Source organism: Leptinotarsa decemlineata, unplaced genomic scaffold (assembly GCF_025532065.1).
Source record: "Leptinotarsa decemlineata unplaced genomic scaffold, Ldec_3_MD MMD2_tig00000133_RagTag_RagTag, whole genome shotgun sequence".
Taxonomy (NCBI): Eukaryota; Metazoa; Arthropoda; class Insecta; order Coleoptera; family Chrysomelidae; genus Leptinotarsa; species Leptinotarsa decemlineata.
In genome coordinates, this window is record NW_027412542.1 from 4,148,284 (window position 1) to 4,163,340 (window position 15,057).

At 35.4% G+C, this 15,057-nt stretch overlaps 1 protein-coding gene across 1 annotated transcript in view; it reads right to left on the reverse strand.

Moving 5' to 3' along the window:
* Positions 1-1,693: 1,693 nt before the first annotated feature.
* The window catches only part of Hml (Hemolectin), a 132,860-nt gene continuing 119,496 nt past the window's right edge, over positions 1,694-15,057 (reverse strand). Inside the window, exons 53-58 of the mRNA XM_074172601.1 lie at positions 14,241-14,671; positions 11,506-11,652; positions 7,885-8,007; positions 6,407-6,665; positions 2,833-2,985; positions 1,694-1,981 (exon numbers count right to left, since the gene is read on the reverse strand). Of these exons, the coding sequence (XP_074028702.1) occupies positions 1,767-1,981; positions 2,833-2,985; positions 6,407-6,665; positions 7,885-8,007; positions 11,506-11,652; positions 14,241-14,671 (1,328 nt within the window). The 3' untranslated portion in view covers positions 1,694-1,766. The remainder of the gene's footprint in view (positions 1,982-2,832; positions 2,986-6,406; positions 6,666-7,884; positions 8,008-11,505; positions 11,653-14,240; positions 14,672-15,057) is intronic.

Genomic DNA, 15,057 nt, shown 5'->3' on the forward strand with positions numbered 1-15,057 from the left:
GAAAATAAATGAGGTTTTTTAATAGTACCTTAACTAGGCAATGCAAAATTTACAGCAGGGGTATTCACTTGAGACAACATTATTGCATAATTACAATGTTAACAACCCTAAATTGGCTTTCGGTATCCTAGAGACTTATACCAGACAGTAATATTTGTGCGTAAAATTGTTAATGATTCAACTGGAACATATCTTAAAAAATCTATTTGTTTTAATTATGATATTCACAAATATTACACTAGACATAATCTTGACATACATATAACTAATACCAAAATCAGTATGAACTCAGTATATGTCAAAGGTTTTGATACGTACAACAAATTGCCTCATTCAATTAAATCAGCTTCAACTTTAAAAAGGTTTAAAACTGATCTACTGCATTATATTTATAACAAATGTAACTGAAGGTATTAATAATAAGATGATAAGTCATGATTTTTGGAATATTTATCAATTATTTGTTAGTTATAATTTTGTTATTGTATATTAGGAATGTATCCTATTTACCGAATAAATGTTATATTATTATTATTATCTAATAGAATAGAGGGTTGGTACGTGTTGACTTACAAACGATACTATGCATCAAATAAAATCCTGCTTATATATCAAGAATTTTAAAAATGCACCTGCATTGCTTATCACAAAATGGTACAACCATTGGACACTTCCATTCTCAGTAGACAAAATTGCTAGATCTGTCTTTCCTGGCATATATGAATAAAAGTAAATATGTTTTAGTCGGTTTAAATTTATTGAAACTGAGTTAACCTTCAGCAACACAAACTGGCATGGTCTATATATTCAGGAACATATCTTGCCAGAGATAGCTAATCCATTTACATCAATACGTCATTTGTATCACCTAGTTTACTCTTTTGCCAACTATCTCTGTTTCTATTCTATTTTATGTAGTCATAAAATATTCATAACAAATCTTGAATATAATAGGTGCATTCTGGTGTCCAAGAATATTTATAACAACGAGTTGCTTTTATGGTTTTGATGATTCTTATTTCCTTAAAAAATTCAAAAATAGGTACATCAGGTTTTTTGTAAGGAGCGATGTTTTGACCTAACAAGTAATGCATTTTCAACCCTCTAAATCTAAATGGAGGTGTCATTTCCTCAATTTCTTATGGAAATGGGGATACCTTATTGAAAAACAAGTAACAACTATTTCAAGTTTTAATTTTTTTTGTCGTTTCAGTGGGATAAGATTTTCAACACTTTTTTTATTAATGCAAAAAATACCCTTCTAAAAATACCCCTATCAATTTAAAGCAATTTTATTTTAGACTAATTTTTTTCCTGTATCGAAAATTCATGATGTTTAGTTTTCTAGTAATTCTCAATAATGTGACAATCTTTGCCACTCATTCGCTAAGCCTAAATATGAGGATTTCTTCATGTTTCGAAGAACTTCAATGATAGATGAGTTAGAAAAGTTACTTGTCATGACTATAACACGTTCACAATTTCCAAAAAGTTTGAGTGAACTTTTCATACAAAGAGCCTTGAAATTAGACTCTAACGAATACTAAATGGAAAATGTTTAAATCCTGGAAAAAGTGATATTTCGTACCGATTGTATCAATGATGCTATTGGTGATACTTTTTTATATTTGCCTTTCATCTGGAGCAGTGGCCTAATAGAATTGAAATTAACTCATGCAATCATAGACAAAACTGCATTCATGAACAATTTATTTTTCAACCTGATAAATTATAATAAAGAAGAATATTTTATCTTATCTAACATCTCATCCCACATTCCAGATTCCACCGATTTTGATCGGAGCTTTCTTTGAATAACCCTTCTTGTTCAAGTTTTCGCCGCATGCTAAGCAACCGCACTTTGCCGGTACAGCTATTCTCTTCTTGAACTTTTCTCCATCCTTGCAGGTCAGTTCCACCATTATTGATCCATATTCCACGGTTTGGCAACAGGAGCATACAGACTCATGCATTCCAGAACCTGAAAAAAGAAAGAATTTGAACTAACATATTTTCAAAAGTCATGAAGGGTGGATATCCCATTCGATTTACTTATTTTACACATTTCCCACCTTTTCTGAACCACCTTGTCCATCTAAAAAGGAATAAATTTTAACGTTCTGTTATAAAGAATTATATAAAGATTGTAGTTCAAGGGATGGTTAAACCTTGTAATGATACATTCACATATCTTTTGTTATAAGTATCTTGTGTCAAAAAATATACTTTCACAGCTAATACCACGCTAGATATTGCATTACATCCAATGGACTTTACAGAGGTTAGACCCTCAGATGTTTCTCGTTCACCCAGCAGCAGGACCATTTTACCTTATTAAGTGGTATTTATAGTGATTGACCATGCTGTGTTGAAAACTAATGAAATAATAATTTCTTATTGTGATATGAACACCATCTTCAGTCACTGATAATACATGATGATTGCCGTCAAAGTAATGTGCTTGTCTAGAATATGTACTTTCCTTCCTCAACAGATTTTTATCAGCATCCAAGTTAGTACTTAAATGGGGCCGATATTTTAATTTTTTATTTGTTCATTTGAATTTTTCATAATCTTCATTTTCCAACTCGACCACCAACAAGTTTCACATCAACTCAAATTATTTCCCTATGATATTTTAAGGAAATTACAGTTATGTTGTTTGCCATAGACTCTATGACAGACAACAACTCTATTTATATGTTATTTATTTATATATTTTTAAAATAATGTATGTATATTAGGATGTCCTAAAGAAATCAATAAATATATTATTATTAAAAAAATAGACTCTAAGAGTAAGTATTTTAAAATAATAAAATATATACGTACCAGGGCTAAAGAAAGTAGCTGATTCACAGTTTCCAATACATTCTGTAAAGTTTGTAACTGGTTCTTTGTTAGTGCACTGACCATGACGAGGTAGAGTATAATTCAGCAACCCTACGGTTTTTTCCAGCGGTATAGCTATGGGACTGCAGCGTTCTGAAAAAAATATTTATTCATTTAAAATACATGTTTATTCACTTTAAAATATTATTAAAACTAATGATATAAAACACACAAAGTTTGAAGAGGTTAATTTTTTGTGTATACTTGTCCTTTCCTGATTGCTACATTTTTGAATGAATGGTAGGTATATTATATCAGAAAATAGCGAAATTTCAGCCAAGAATTTTTGTGGAGACAAAAGGCTAAGTATATGTGGGAGAACTTGCAAAAACTAATATGTTGTAATTGAGTTGAGAACAAATATAGAAAGAGAGGTGTCTGGGTTAAAAAATATATCTTCAGTGAATTATCCGAAAAAGCAAAATGTCGACAAAAGGTTAAACTGATAAAAATGACAAACGGGCGTATAAACATTAATTTACTCAGACATCAACCCAAGGCCGTACTCTTCAAGAAATGAATATAAATGTTGTTGAATTCAGTGAATTTATAATTATAACTTATGCCAAATTTCATAATTTTGAAATAGTTCTTCATGATTTTATTTTTACAGATGGTTTCAAAAATACACTGTAATGAATTCATGAATTGTCTGAAAATTAAACCGAATATAATAGTAATAACAATGTATCTTGTTCAAAAATCTAAAAAGCCGCCATTTTTGGTTGGCTATGTATACTCAGAGCCGAAGATTCACGGACTCAATGATCCCTCACCCCACGGCGTGGTATTTCTGGTACGCCTTCCTGATATCTCCTAGCTTCGGATGACGAGCTTGTCTAGCAAAACAATGATGATAATAGATGAAAAAAGATGTAATTTTCGGCTTATGTCCTCTTTATTTATTTAGGTTCGGTATGTATAAGTGTTTTGTATTTTTAATTTCATTTGAAAATGAAAGTGCGTTTCAGTTTTTTTTTTCATTTGACAGTGATAGCAGATGTTGATGTAATTTATATAAGTGAACATTGGGTCCGAGAGTCATGTCCCCTAAGCAAGGAATGAAGTTGAGGCGATAATAATATTCTTTTACGAATACGCCATCTATGGGATCGACAGAAAACTCAATTCACTAATATCAAAGATAAACGAGGCTCCCCAAGGCGACCCGTTGCAAAACCAAGCTTTGGCGGTCGATTTTGTAACTTGGCTTTGAATTGAGTCTTCTGTAGATCCCATAGATGGCGTCTTCGTAAAAGGAAATGTCCTCGCCTCTACTCACTTATTGAGCTTGTTCTTTAGGGACAGGTGAGTCCAGGAATACATTCTAGACGTCTCCAAGGCGTTCGACAGAGTGTGGCATAACGGACTAATAGCGAAGATGAGCGATTTCGGCTACCCGGAAACAATGGTAAGATTAATCGATTCCTTTTTAGAAAACAGGACGTTCCGCTGCAGAGTGGGAAAGTAACTCTCGACAACCCGACAACTGGAAGCAGGAGTCCCGCAAGGCGCGGTCCTTTCGCCACACCTCTTCTCTATATACACAGCAGACGTGCCCAGGCCAGAGAACGGCAACGAAAAGCTGGCTCTCTACGCAGGCGACACGGCCCTGCTGGCTAGATCCAACAGCGCAACTCACGTTACCAGGTACCTACAGCAACAAGTAGATAGACTAGAGAAATGGGCAAACCGATGGAAGATCGCAATTAATCCTGACAAGAGTCAGGCGATATTGTTCAACCTGAGGCATCGCACACAACCGGAAGGACACGTCTTTTACAACGGACAAGAGATTCCTTGGAAGGAAAAAGCCAAATACCTGGGGGTCACCCTTGACAAAAGACTGACATTCCGGGCTCACGTAAGGGAGAGAATCGGGATGGCGAGATCGGCCAGACACAGGCTAGCACCAATTATAGGCCACAAATCCAACATGGGGCTGAAAGTTAAGCTGCTAATGATCAGAACAATAATCCTCCCAATGATACTGTACGCCAGCGCAGCATGGGGACACTGCGCGCAGACGTACAGAAACAGCATACAATCGTTTACGAACGCGTGGGTAAGGGCCGCCCTAAACGCACCCAGATACGTGTCAAACAGGTACATTAACAGAGACTTGGACCAGGACCCCCATTACGTGGACACATACCTGAGAAATCACGCAGAAAGCGTGTTTGAAAGAATCAGAGCGCAAGATAACCCGGCGTTTCGAGACCTGCACGAAGCGCTGAACAGGGACGACCCCAGGTTCAGAGAACGGGATAAATACAAGAGACCGATAGACCAGAACAACAGGCTTCCCCGCGAGTCGCCGTCAGGCGGCTCCGGTAAGTATTATATTCCAGAGTGTACTAACCATATATTCTCTTTCAGCAAAACCGCGATTTCACTTTTCAACTCACATTCTCTCAGCTTCACTGAGAAACGCCCGTCTGCCATAGCTCTGGCCTCCGTTAGTTTTGGGGGCCCCTATGCAAAAATTCAGTTAGGAATATCGCGACAAACAAGAGCCAAATAATAATTAAAACACGAAGTTAGATAGGGAAATAAAAGCACCTAAAGGCTGGTTTCCAACCCAAAAGAGGTTAGATTTCAATCTTGCTGAAGTGCCTATAGCAGCTGGATTGAGGACCGTTTCCTTAAGAAACGGGGGTGGAAGGAAAGGGTCGCCAGGTCCAAACCTGCGGAAATGATTCCGTAAGGAGGGAGCTTGCGACCTGGGCACACAACCCGGGAGGGGCATGGGGGGGGAGGAATACATTCGTGACTGAATCTAGCTCCAATGATGAGGCCTTTGACGGGTCGAAACAGCACTCTATGTTGGTGGATCACGAATGCTTTGTTTTTGGTTGAAAAAAGATTAATTTGTAAAGATATCCCGAATGAAAGAAATACTACTGAATTTCACAACAAGAAGAAATCTAGAGAAACATTCAAAAATATTTCTTATTTTCGTTATTATATCAATTTCAAATAGTTTGAAAAATGAATGATTCCTAACCTGTGACATACCATGAAGAAGACAACAAATTCGTGTGACATAAAGCTATTTGAGTTTTTAATTACTATCATTTTGTTATCAAGTGATGGACTTTTAGAAAATATGAAATTTTTCGTCATATTACAAGTTTTTGGCGGGATACACTTGTTTTCACTTCCCGACTCCATGTTTTTCATTTCTGTTTTTCGATAGATATTATACCTATATATCAAAACTACATGTCAATAAAAAAGTTTGACATTTGAGAACATTTTTTGACTGAAGAAATTCAAAAGGTTCACTTGCGATTGAAATTAATTGAAACACTATTGTAAAGTTATGAATTCGCTCATCTGTAATTGTCCTCGAGGTAGTGAGTTATGGATTGGTCCACTGTGATTAGTTTGAAGGTGTGAGTTTTAGGTTTTTGACTACTATCTTATCAAGACGCGGTCATAAAATTTATGCATTTTCCAATAATCGTAAAAAATAGTGAGGAAATGATCTTAAAAGTTTCATGGTACGTACCCATTGAAGATGAAGTTATGTTACACAATTTGCAACATCCTTCGACATACGTATTTTCCTCAGGACAGTCAATTCGAGGACAGGTTTCTTGGTTCGACACTACAGAGAATTGATCATTGTACTGATCGCAAGTGAATGTAGTACAATTATCTGAAGATTTCCAGCTTTCTCCTGGCTCCTTTATGTCTCCATCAACCAAGCAAGCTACTTGCACACAACTTCCACAACAGGTTGTATTTGATTCGACGTATTTGAAACCCTAAAAAATAAAAAATGTAAGTTGTATGATTATTTATAATCAAAATGCAATACTTCTTCATTATTATCAATGAAGATGCTGATGGCTCAAAATGATTTCTTGAAATCACATCCAAGTTAGTTGCGGACAAAATATTTTCATGGAAAAATAAGTTATTTCAATTGGCTGCGTGAAAAGACTGATGAATTTAGACATTTTTTGTCAAATACGAAATTTTGATTACCTGATACCATCTGATTATCTTTTTCTTTCGTTCTGAGGAGTTTTCAATGGATTCAACGAACCTTTTTCCTGAAGTACGAAAAATCACTCACTAGCAACTAGTAGTTCGCTTGGGACAAACACTGCCTAATCCTCATATAAACATATGGTAAAGTACAATTTAAAAAGAATATTTTTAAGAGAAGAACTTGTTTCTGGAGCAAAACTAAAATTTGCAACTGTAAAGGATAACAATGTTGTAACACTAAAACGTTGGCTTACATGCCGTAATTTAAAACTAACTGGAAAAAAAGTGAATTAATAGACAGATTAGTATTCAGACTATAGTAAAAGAGTAGCGGTAGATTCAAACTGAGTTAAATGAAATTAATCAATCAATCAATAAATTATCAATTTCAGATTTATTTCCTAGCGAAATATGAATCAAATATAGATGATAATGAAACACATTTAATTAAATATAATAAATGAGCATACATATGAATATTTATTATTTTTTGCACTGTTAAATCCACTCTCCTTGAAGCATGTATCCATTTCTTATATTTTTATAAAAAACACGTTTTCTTCCGGATATCGATTATCCGACGTACAATTCGCAAAACAGCAGTGCTTTGTTGGCATTATACTAGCACAAAATAATTTTTTATATCACATTTATATTTTTGAATAATAAATCAATATTACGTGAATAACATTGTTTTACATGTGAATAGTTTATGACACACTGACAACTCAAAAATGAAAAGAAAAATTATTGGATCTATTCCAAACTGCCAAACAATTTATTAAACTGTCCATCTATTTTATCTTTGTGCTAATCAATGAATGGACCCATTTTTTCTATATTCATTTCTATTCTTTAAAACAAGATTGCAAACACATGCTGTCTCGGTAAAATCTATTTTGAAACTGATATTGAGCAACTATTTAGTTGCCAGTATATGCAATGGTAAATAATTATATATTCACATGTACATCTTTTAGTTTTCCTTACCTTTTTACATTCCTTTTTACAAGTCTCAACTGATTCCTGCTTTCTCGTTTCATTGTCTGCATTCTTGATACATTTGTATGTTTTACATTTATCTCCGTCTGGTGAAGGCCAAGTTTCACCAATCTAAAAAAATTAGAACATTTTTATTTTCCTATGCAGTAAACTTTCCTTCGGTAAATTATTTTATCTATCAATGATTTGAAAAACTATGTACAACTCAATTATAGTATATAGGAAGTCAATTCGAATGGCATAAAAACTAAATAGTTACCGAACGTTGGCAGTTTATTTGTGGTATGGTATGTTTCCGTTAGCCCATGTCAAAGAGGTATACAATCCTAACATATGGCCTGAGGGAGCAGCCGTCCAACGCTTCAAATTCAGAAAAACAAATTTTTACAAAACTCAGCAGGATTTCCCAATTCGCAACACCTAGCTGAGGAGACTGAATGCGCCTTACTGCATATAAATGTGCAATGCATTAGCAACAAACTTACACAACTAGAACATATTAGTACTAATCTCAACCCAGACTTTTTGTGTCTCACCGAACATTGGATGAATGAACTTCAATTACCATATAACCATATTCAGGGTTACACACTAGTAGCTAAATATTGTAGAAAAAACATTTTACATAGTGGTTCTGCTATCTATGCGAAAAATTCTATTGTCTCAGAATGCTGTGAGATAGATATCTCACTTTCTACAGAAAAATGTTTTGAATGTTCAGCATTAAGTTATAGAGGTGGGGACTATGCTATTCTATGTATATATAGGCCTCCTCTGTCGGATACTAAAGATTTTCTAAAGAGGCTAGATTCAACTTTCTCAAAAGTTATGAAAAAGTACAAACACATAATTCTTTGTGGTGATCTAAATATCAACTTTTTGAACACTAACTGCTCAGAAACAAAGTCGCTTTTCGACATACTTGACTCATATGGGCTTATCAACGAACCAACGCGTATCATTACCCGATCCGATGGTATAACTAGTACTACCGGGCTAGATTACGTCTCATCAAACTTAAATAATATCCTGATCATCAAAAACTTAGACCCCGGATTCTCAGATCATCTAGCACAGTACATGAAATGGTCAGTTCATAGGGATTATGTAAGTACTACACCTTTCATAAAAAAAAGAATTTCGAACTCTGACACGGTATCGGAGTTCAGCTACTTATTCAATAAAGAGCCCTTACAACTTCCCGTGTCAAATGCATTTGAGACATAGATGTGGTTTTCGGTAGTTTCTGGAATCAATTTTATTGGTGCTTTGAGGTATCTCACCCCCAAAAAAAGTACCCCGCCTGTAAGGGTACAATTCAGAACCGAATGAAATTCAATCTCAGTGAACGGTCTCAAAAAGATATGGATTCATTGAGGCAATTGAACTGGATGAGAAAATTATCGCACGACGAGAATGTAGAAATCAGGTATAAATCTATTCGTAATGAACTTAATAAAAGGATAAAAAAAGAGAAAGGAGAGTTCTATCGGAATATTATAAACGTTTCGGACAATAAAACCAAAAAAATTTAGGAATTAGTAAAAATCAAAACTCATCAAAATAATATTACAACAAAAAGTATATCTTTGATAAAAAAATCTCTGACGAAAGCAAAATATCTAATCTATTTGCGGAATACTTCACAAAAAACTTAGTGGGCAGAACTGTTAACATGTCAGATGAGGAAAATATTTGCACAACTTCCTCCTTCAATCCTTTCTCTCTCTTTTTCCAGCCTTTTGATGAGAAAGAAATAAAAAACATAATCTTGGAAATGCAAAATAAAAAATCCACTAGCATAGATGAAGTTCAAATGTCTTTGTTAAAAAACTGCCATGAATTCCTAGCGTCCTATATTGCTGATTTGTTGAACCTCTCTGTAGAATGTGGAAAATTTCCATCAGTCCTAAAAATTTCCAAAACCATTCCTATATTCAAGAGGGGTGATCCAGAAAGTATTGAAAACTACAGGGGTATCTCTATCTTGAATCCAATTTCAAAAATATTTGAAAAGGGCATGTGCATCCGAATAAATGACTTCTTGGCTAAATTCAAATCATTGACAATATGCCAATATGGCTTTCGCGAAGACCTCAGTACGGAAACAGCCACTACTGAACTCGTACAATATATTTATGACCAAATGGATGCCAATAAGTTAGTATATGGAATTTTCTTTGACTTATCCCGAGCCTTTGACACCCTAAACTATGAAATTTTAAAAATCAAGTTAAATTCTCTTGGAATACGTGGTCATATTAACGACTGGCTCATGTCATTCACAAGGGAATGACAAATGGTAGTGAAAATTGATGACTATACCTCTGAAAAATATGAAATAGAACTTGGAACTCCTCAGGGGAGTGTTCTTGGACCCCTGTTGTTTCTGCTATATGTGAATGACCTTCCCAACTATATAAAGGAGGGAAGGCTATTCATGTATGCAGATGACACAACGATTGTGGTCAGCGGACACACTCCTGAGGAAATAATTTCGAAAATCAGAAATGTCATTGAACAGTTCTCCCGATGGTGTTTGGCTAATCACCTATTGGTGAACATTTCAAAAACAAAAATAATGGAGTTCACAAAAAGACGAGTTGACCCAATGGATGTGATGGAATTTGATGGTTATACTGTTAAATGTAGCCAGCAAACTCTATTTTTAGGAACTGTTTTAGATTCAAACATTCAATGGAATTAACAAATTAACACAGTCTGTGGCAAGCTCAATAAATCATTTTATGCTATCCATGCTTTGAAAGACACTCTTGACAGACATTCACTCATGAGTGTTTACTTTGGCATGGTGTATTCTACACTTAGCTACAATATTATCTCTTGGGGTCAAGCCAACGAATGGGTGCGTGCTTTCAGGCAACAAAAGAGAATAATAAGATTAATATTCGACTTAGATTTTGGTGAGTCTTGTAGAGGAACTTTTAAAAGAAATTAAATTCTGACTACCACTTGCATTTACCTATTTAAAATACTTATATTCGTTCATAATAACAAAACAAAGCTTACATCGAATGCTCAAATACATCAGTATAGAACACGAAACAATCATCACTTATATCAATCAAAACTCAATCACACTTACTACAAAAAATCCCCAGAATGGGCGGGTGTTCACCTCTATAATTTATTGCCAAATCACCTAATGCAACTTTCACCAAAAAAGTTCTAGGTGGAATTGAAGAAATTTCTTTCAAATAGATGTTTTTATTAACCTGAATGAGTATATGAACCACACATGAAAATTGATGAGTCTAATCTTTTAATATGATGTAACAATGTATTCTGTTTCTTGTGATATTTGCGTGATACAATTTTTATTTACTGTACAATATTTCGTATTCTATGTGACGAACCTATACATTGTACAAATGTCACAAAAAGGTAATATATTATCTATCTATCTATGTATGGTATATAACTAGTAGATTTATCAAACCCGCTAGGTACATTAGTCTTTTATTTAGCTGTTCGGATTGACTTCGTATAGACTATAACTAAGTAAATGAGTGACTGTTACATTCATAAAAGTTAATCTTGTAAATTCTGTGATGTAAAAAAGATAATTTGCTGATTGATAGATTTTACCTCGTATTCCCGCTCTTCCACTTTGCAGGCAACTGGAGTATGTAAAGGACAACACTGTCCTTCTATAGGAGATGTTTGAATAACATAGTTTCTGACTAAATCTTCAGGCACATCCGGACATGTCACAACCACCGCTGCAACTTGTATCTAAAATGAAGAATAATACATTCATTTCTGTTATAATTTATTCATTTCACATATCATTTACCAACACGAATGCAAATTAAAAATAATTTACAACAGTAATAATAATTAGAAGCTGCACTGATAATTTTAGATCAAAATAATTGAGATTTCTATCACTTACACATAGTAGGTACTGATTTATTCACTAAATGAAATTTCGGAAGTAATCGAAGAGAACATAGTTTCAAATAATGAAATAGGTTTGAATGATTCAGAGAAATATCTTATTTCAAAATTTTTGTGGTCAGATTATTTCAGTACAATAAACCATCAAATGAGGAAGTCTTACTGAAGTGATGAATAGGCGTAATGCCTAGCCGCACCATTTCATTCTGTTAACTCAGAAATGGTAAGAGTTATGGCTTTTTACCGAGAAAACGGTGGATCATTTCAATAATCTTATCAAAAAGTCAATCAACGATTTATGAGTATGAATGATCAGAAGTGAAATTTAAACCAATTGAAAATTAAACTAATGGTATTTTTCAAACATCCGAACTTCCTCAATATCAAAATCCAATTCAGAATAGGACGAAAAAACTTCGGAACAGTTTGTCATTTATTCAGTTTGTTTTGCCAAATCACCATGAACGGATATAGTATTCAATAACACGTGCAAATAATGAAATTGTTTTATCAAAATTGGTGTTCTGTTCGGGCAACGTACGCCCGATTCGCCCATTTTACGTCTCGCCATAATCGTCCTACCGAGATGACTATTCACAATGCGGTGGATAAATTTGAGTCCACTGGTTTAGTAAACGATCGACCGTCACTCGTAAGTCGAAGAAAGGCAAGATCTGCCGAAAATATATCTGCTACCTGTGAGATTGTGCAGGAGAATACCAGGCAGTCGATTTGGCGTTGCGTTCGCGACGAAACAAACTGGTCTTACTTGGGAAGAAATCAATCCACATGAGATTCAAGAGCGTCCAATGCAACCCGAAAAAGTCACCGTTTGATGAGGATTCTGGGCTGGTGGCATCATCAGTCCATAATTCTTTGAGAACGTCGTTGGCCAGGCCATCACTGTCAATGGCGAGCACTATAGATCGATGATTGCCATTTTTTTAGCCTAAATTAAATGATCTGGACACCAACGACATATGGTTTCAACAGAATGGCGCTACGTGCCACAAAGCTCATGTCACATTGGATATTCTGCACGAGCTATTTGAGGGCATGGTGATGTTAACTGGCCACTTAGATCGTGCGATTTGACCGCGTTGGACTTTTTTTGTGTTTTTTTTTAAGTAGGGACAAACCACAGCCGTCCTCAGCCTGATTTATGCGCATGCGTTCCATCCAGAGAAGCGGTGGCGGATATTTGAACGACGTTACATTCCACATATAATGGTCTTTCAAACTTATGAAAAATTTCAATAATATCTCACATTCACTTTGTTTTATTCAAATTTGAAGATAGGAAGCGCTTAATGAAAGACGACCCCATGTTAAACAAACGTGAAGATACATTGGGACAAAGGATGTTTAGAATTGAAACCCTAGAGATGGATATCTAAATAAAAACTCCAACCACTAGCCACAATAATGAAAAAGGATGATTGAAATGTTAGTTCAGATGTTTCGATGTATTTATAAAACAGGAAACATTTCTGTTAAAAAAAAACTGTTTTTCCGTTAATCAGCTGTCGCCCCCATACGAACGACGACTCTCAGAAGTTGGGAAACTTGTGCGAGCTAAGGACTAACGAGATCTTACATTTTAACGTATGCTTCCTAACACGGTTGCAGAATCATTCCAGCTTCAATCAGATAAATTCTCTTGAAAAAAATATCTGGTCGAGGCGGGAATCGAACCCACGGTCTTCCGATCGTGAGTCGGGCGCACTACCACCGCGGCCAATTCCAATTTAAAGAATGTCTTGCAAGGAAACGGGTAGGAAACCTCCAAGAAGATACCCGTCAATAGAAAATATTTCCAGACATATCAAAATGTTGAGAGAAAATGAGAAAACACATAGTCAGATTACGAAACTGGGAGAGGGTCTTAGGTTAGGTCTCTAGAAAGCCTCCAGTAACATCACTTCAAGACCCCTTGCAACTGAGCTTCTGCTTATAAATGAACTATGTTGGAACCCGTCTCTATATGAACACAAAATAAATTGTCTTGTGCATACCAAAAAACCAGCAGAATTTTTCGTCAGAGAAGGCACTTATGATATCGCATTTGAACAGGCGATAGTCATTCAAAACACAAGGAGAATTCTGAATGAAAAAAAGAGAGAATTCATTAACATAAATTATTTCTTGATACCCGCACTTCACAACCAACAGATTAGGCCAATTTAATCAACAAATAGAAACGAATCCATTACCACGATGAAACAAAACCGGAGATTTGAACCCCGAAGGACGTAGTACGTGCGGCGATGACAAATAGGACACTACGTTTGTTGTCTTACCGCCAGTTGTAATCGAAACTTCGAGCATTAAAAGCTACTGACAGGGCCTATAAACCTGGAAAATAGCTTTGACACAGTTATCTCCCGTTAAAATTTACATTGGTTTATCTTTTCATTCCTTACCGTATCATTGCTTTTATCGCAGAAGTAATTAATGCAAAAATCATCAGACTGCCATTCCTCGTCTATCTGCCTCACGGTACCCTCCACTACGCAGGCCACTTGTTTGCAAGAACCGCAGCATTCTTTCGACTCCGGTAATGCCTCGAAGTATTTGAATCCTACATCGCATTTTTTGTCGCAGTTCTTCACCCTGGTTTCCTTCTGGACCCCCGTCGTCGAATTTACGCAGTGGAAGGTCGTACAATAGTCATCTTTGTTCGTCCATTTCTCGCCGATTTTGTAAGATTTTCCATCGTGTTTACATCCTGAGCGTTTCACGTCTGGACAACACTGTCCGTACACCAATTGGTGTACAAGTTCGAATTCGGCGTAGTCAGGATGACTTTTGATGGATGGACAGTCAGTAACCGAGCATGAAGGTTGATAGGTTCCTTAAAAAAATTAGGTGTTAATAAGTTTTTAGTTTCAAGGATCTTTGAAATGAAATGATAAATTGATAGGCTCATGGAGAAGGTAAGAAGGTGACGTTAATAATGACCATGGCAACACGTTTGATTCTCTAACGAACGTGAAGAATCCTAAGAACATTCGAGAATGTTTCAAAGTGGGCAGAAGCAGATTAGATTAGTTCAGAACGTAGATTAGTTCGGACATACAACGAGCAATAATGAACAAGTGAAATACGCTCTATAACTATAAAGTGTAATTCAAGTATAGTGTTCAAATTTAATTATGAATCATTGAATGAAGTTTCCAAATTTGAATAAGCGTTTTACTTATTTATTTGTCGAAACGTCAGATTTTTTCCTTAATATAG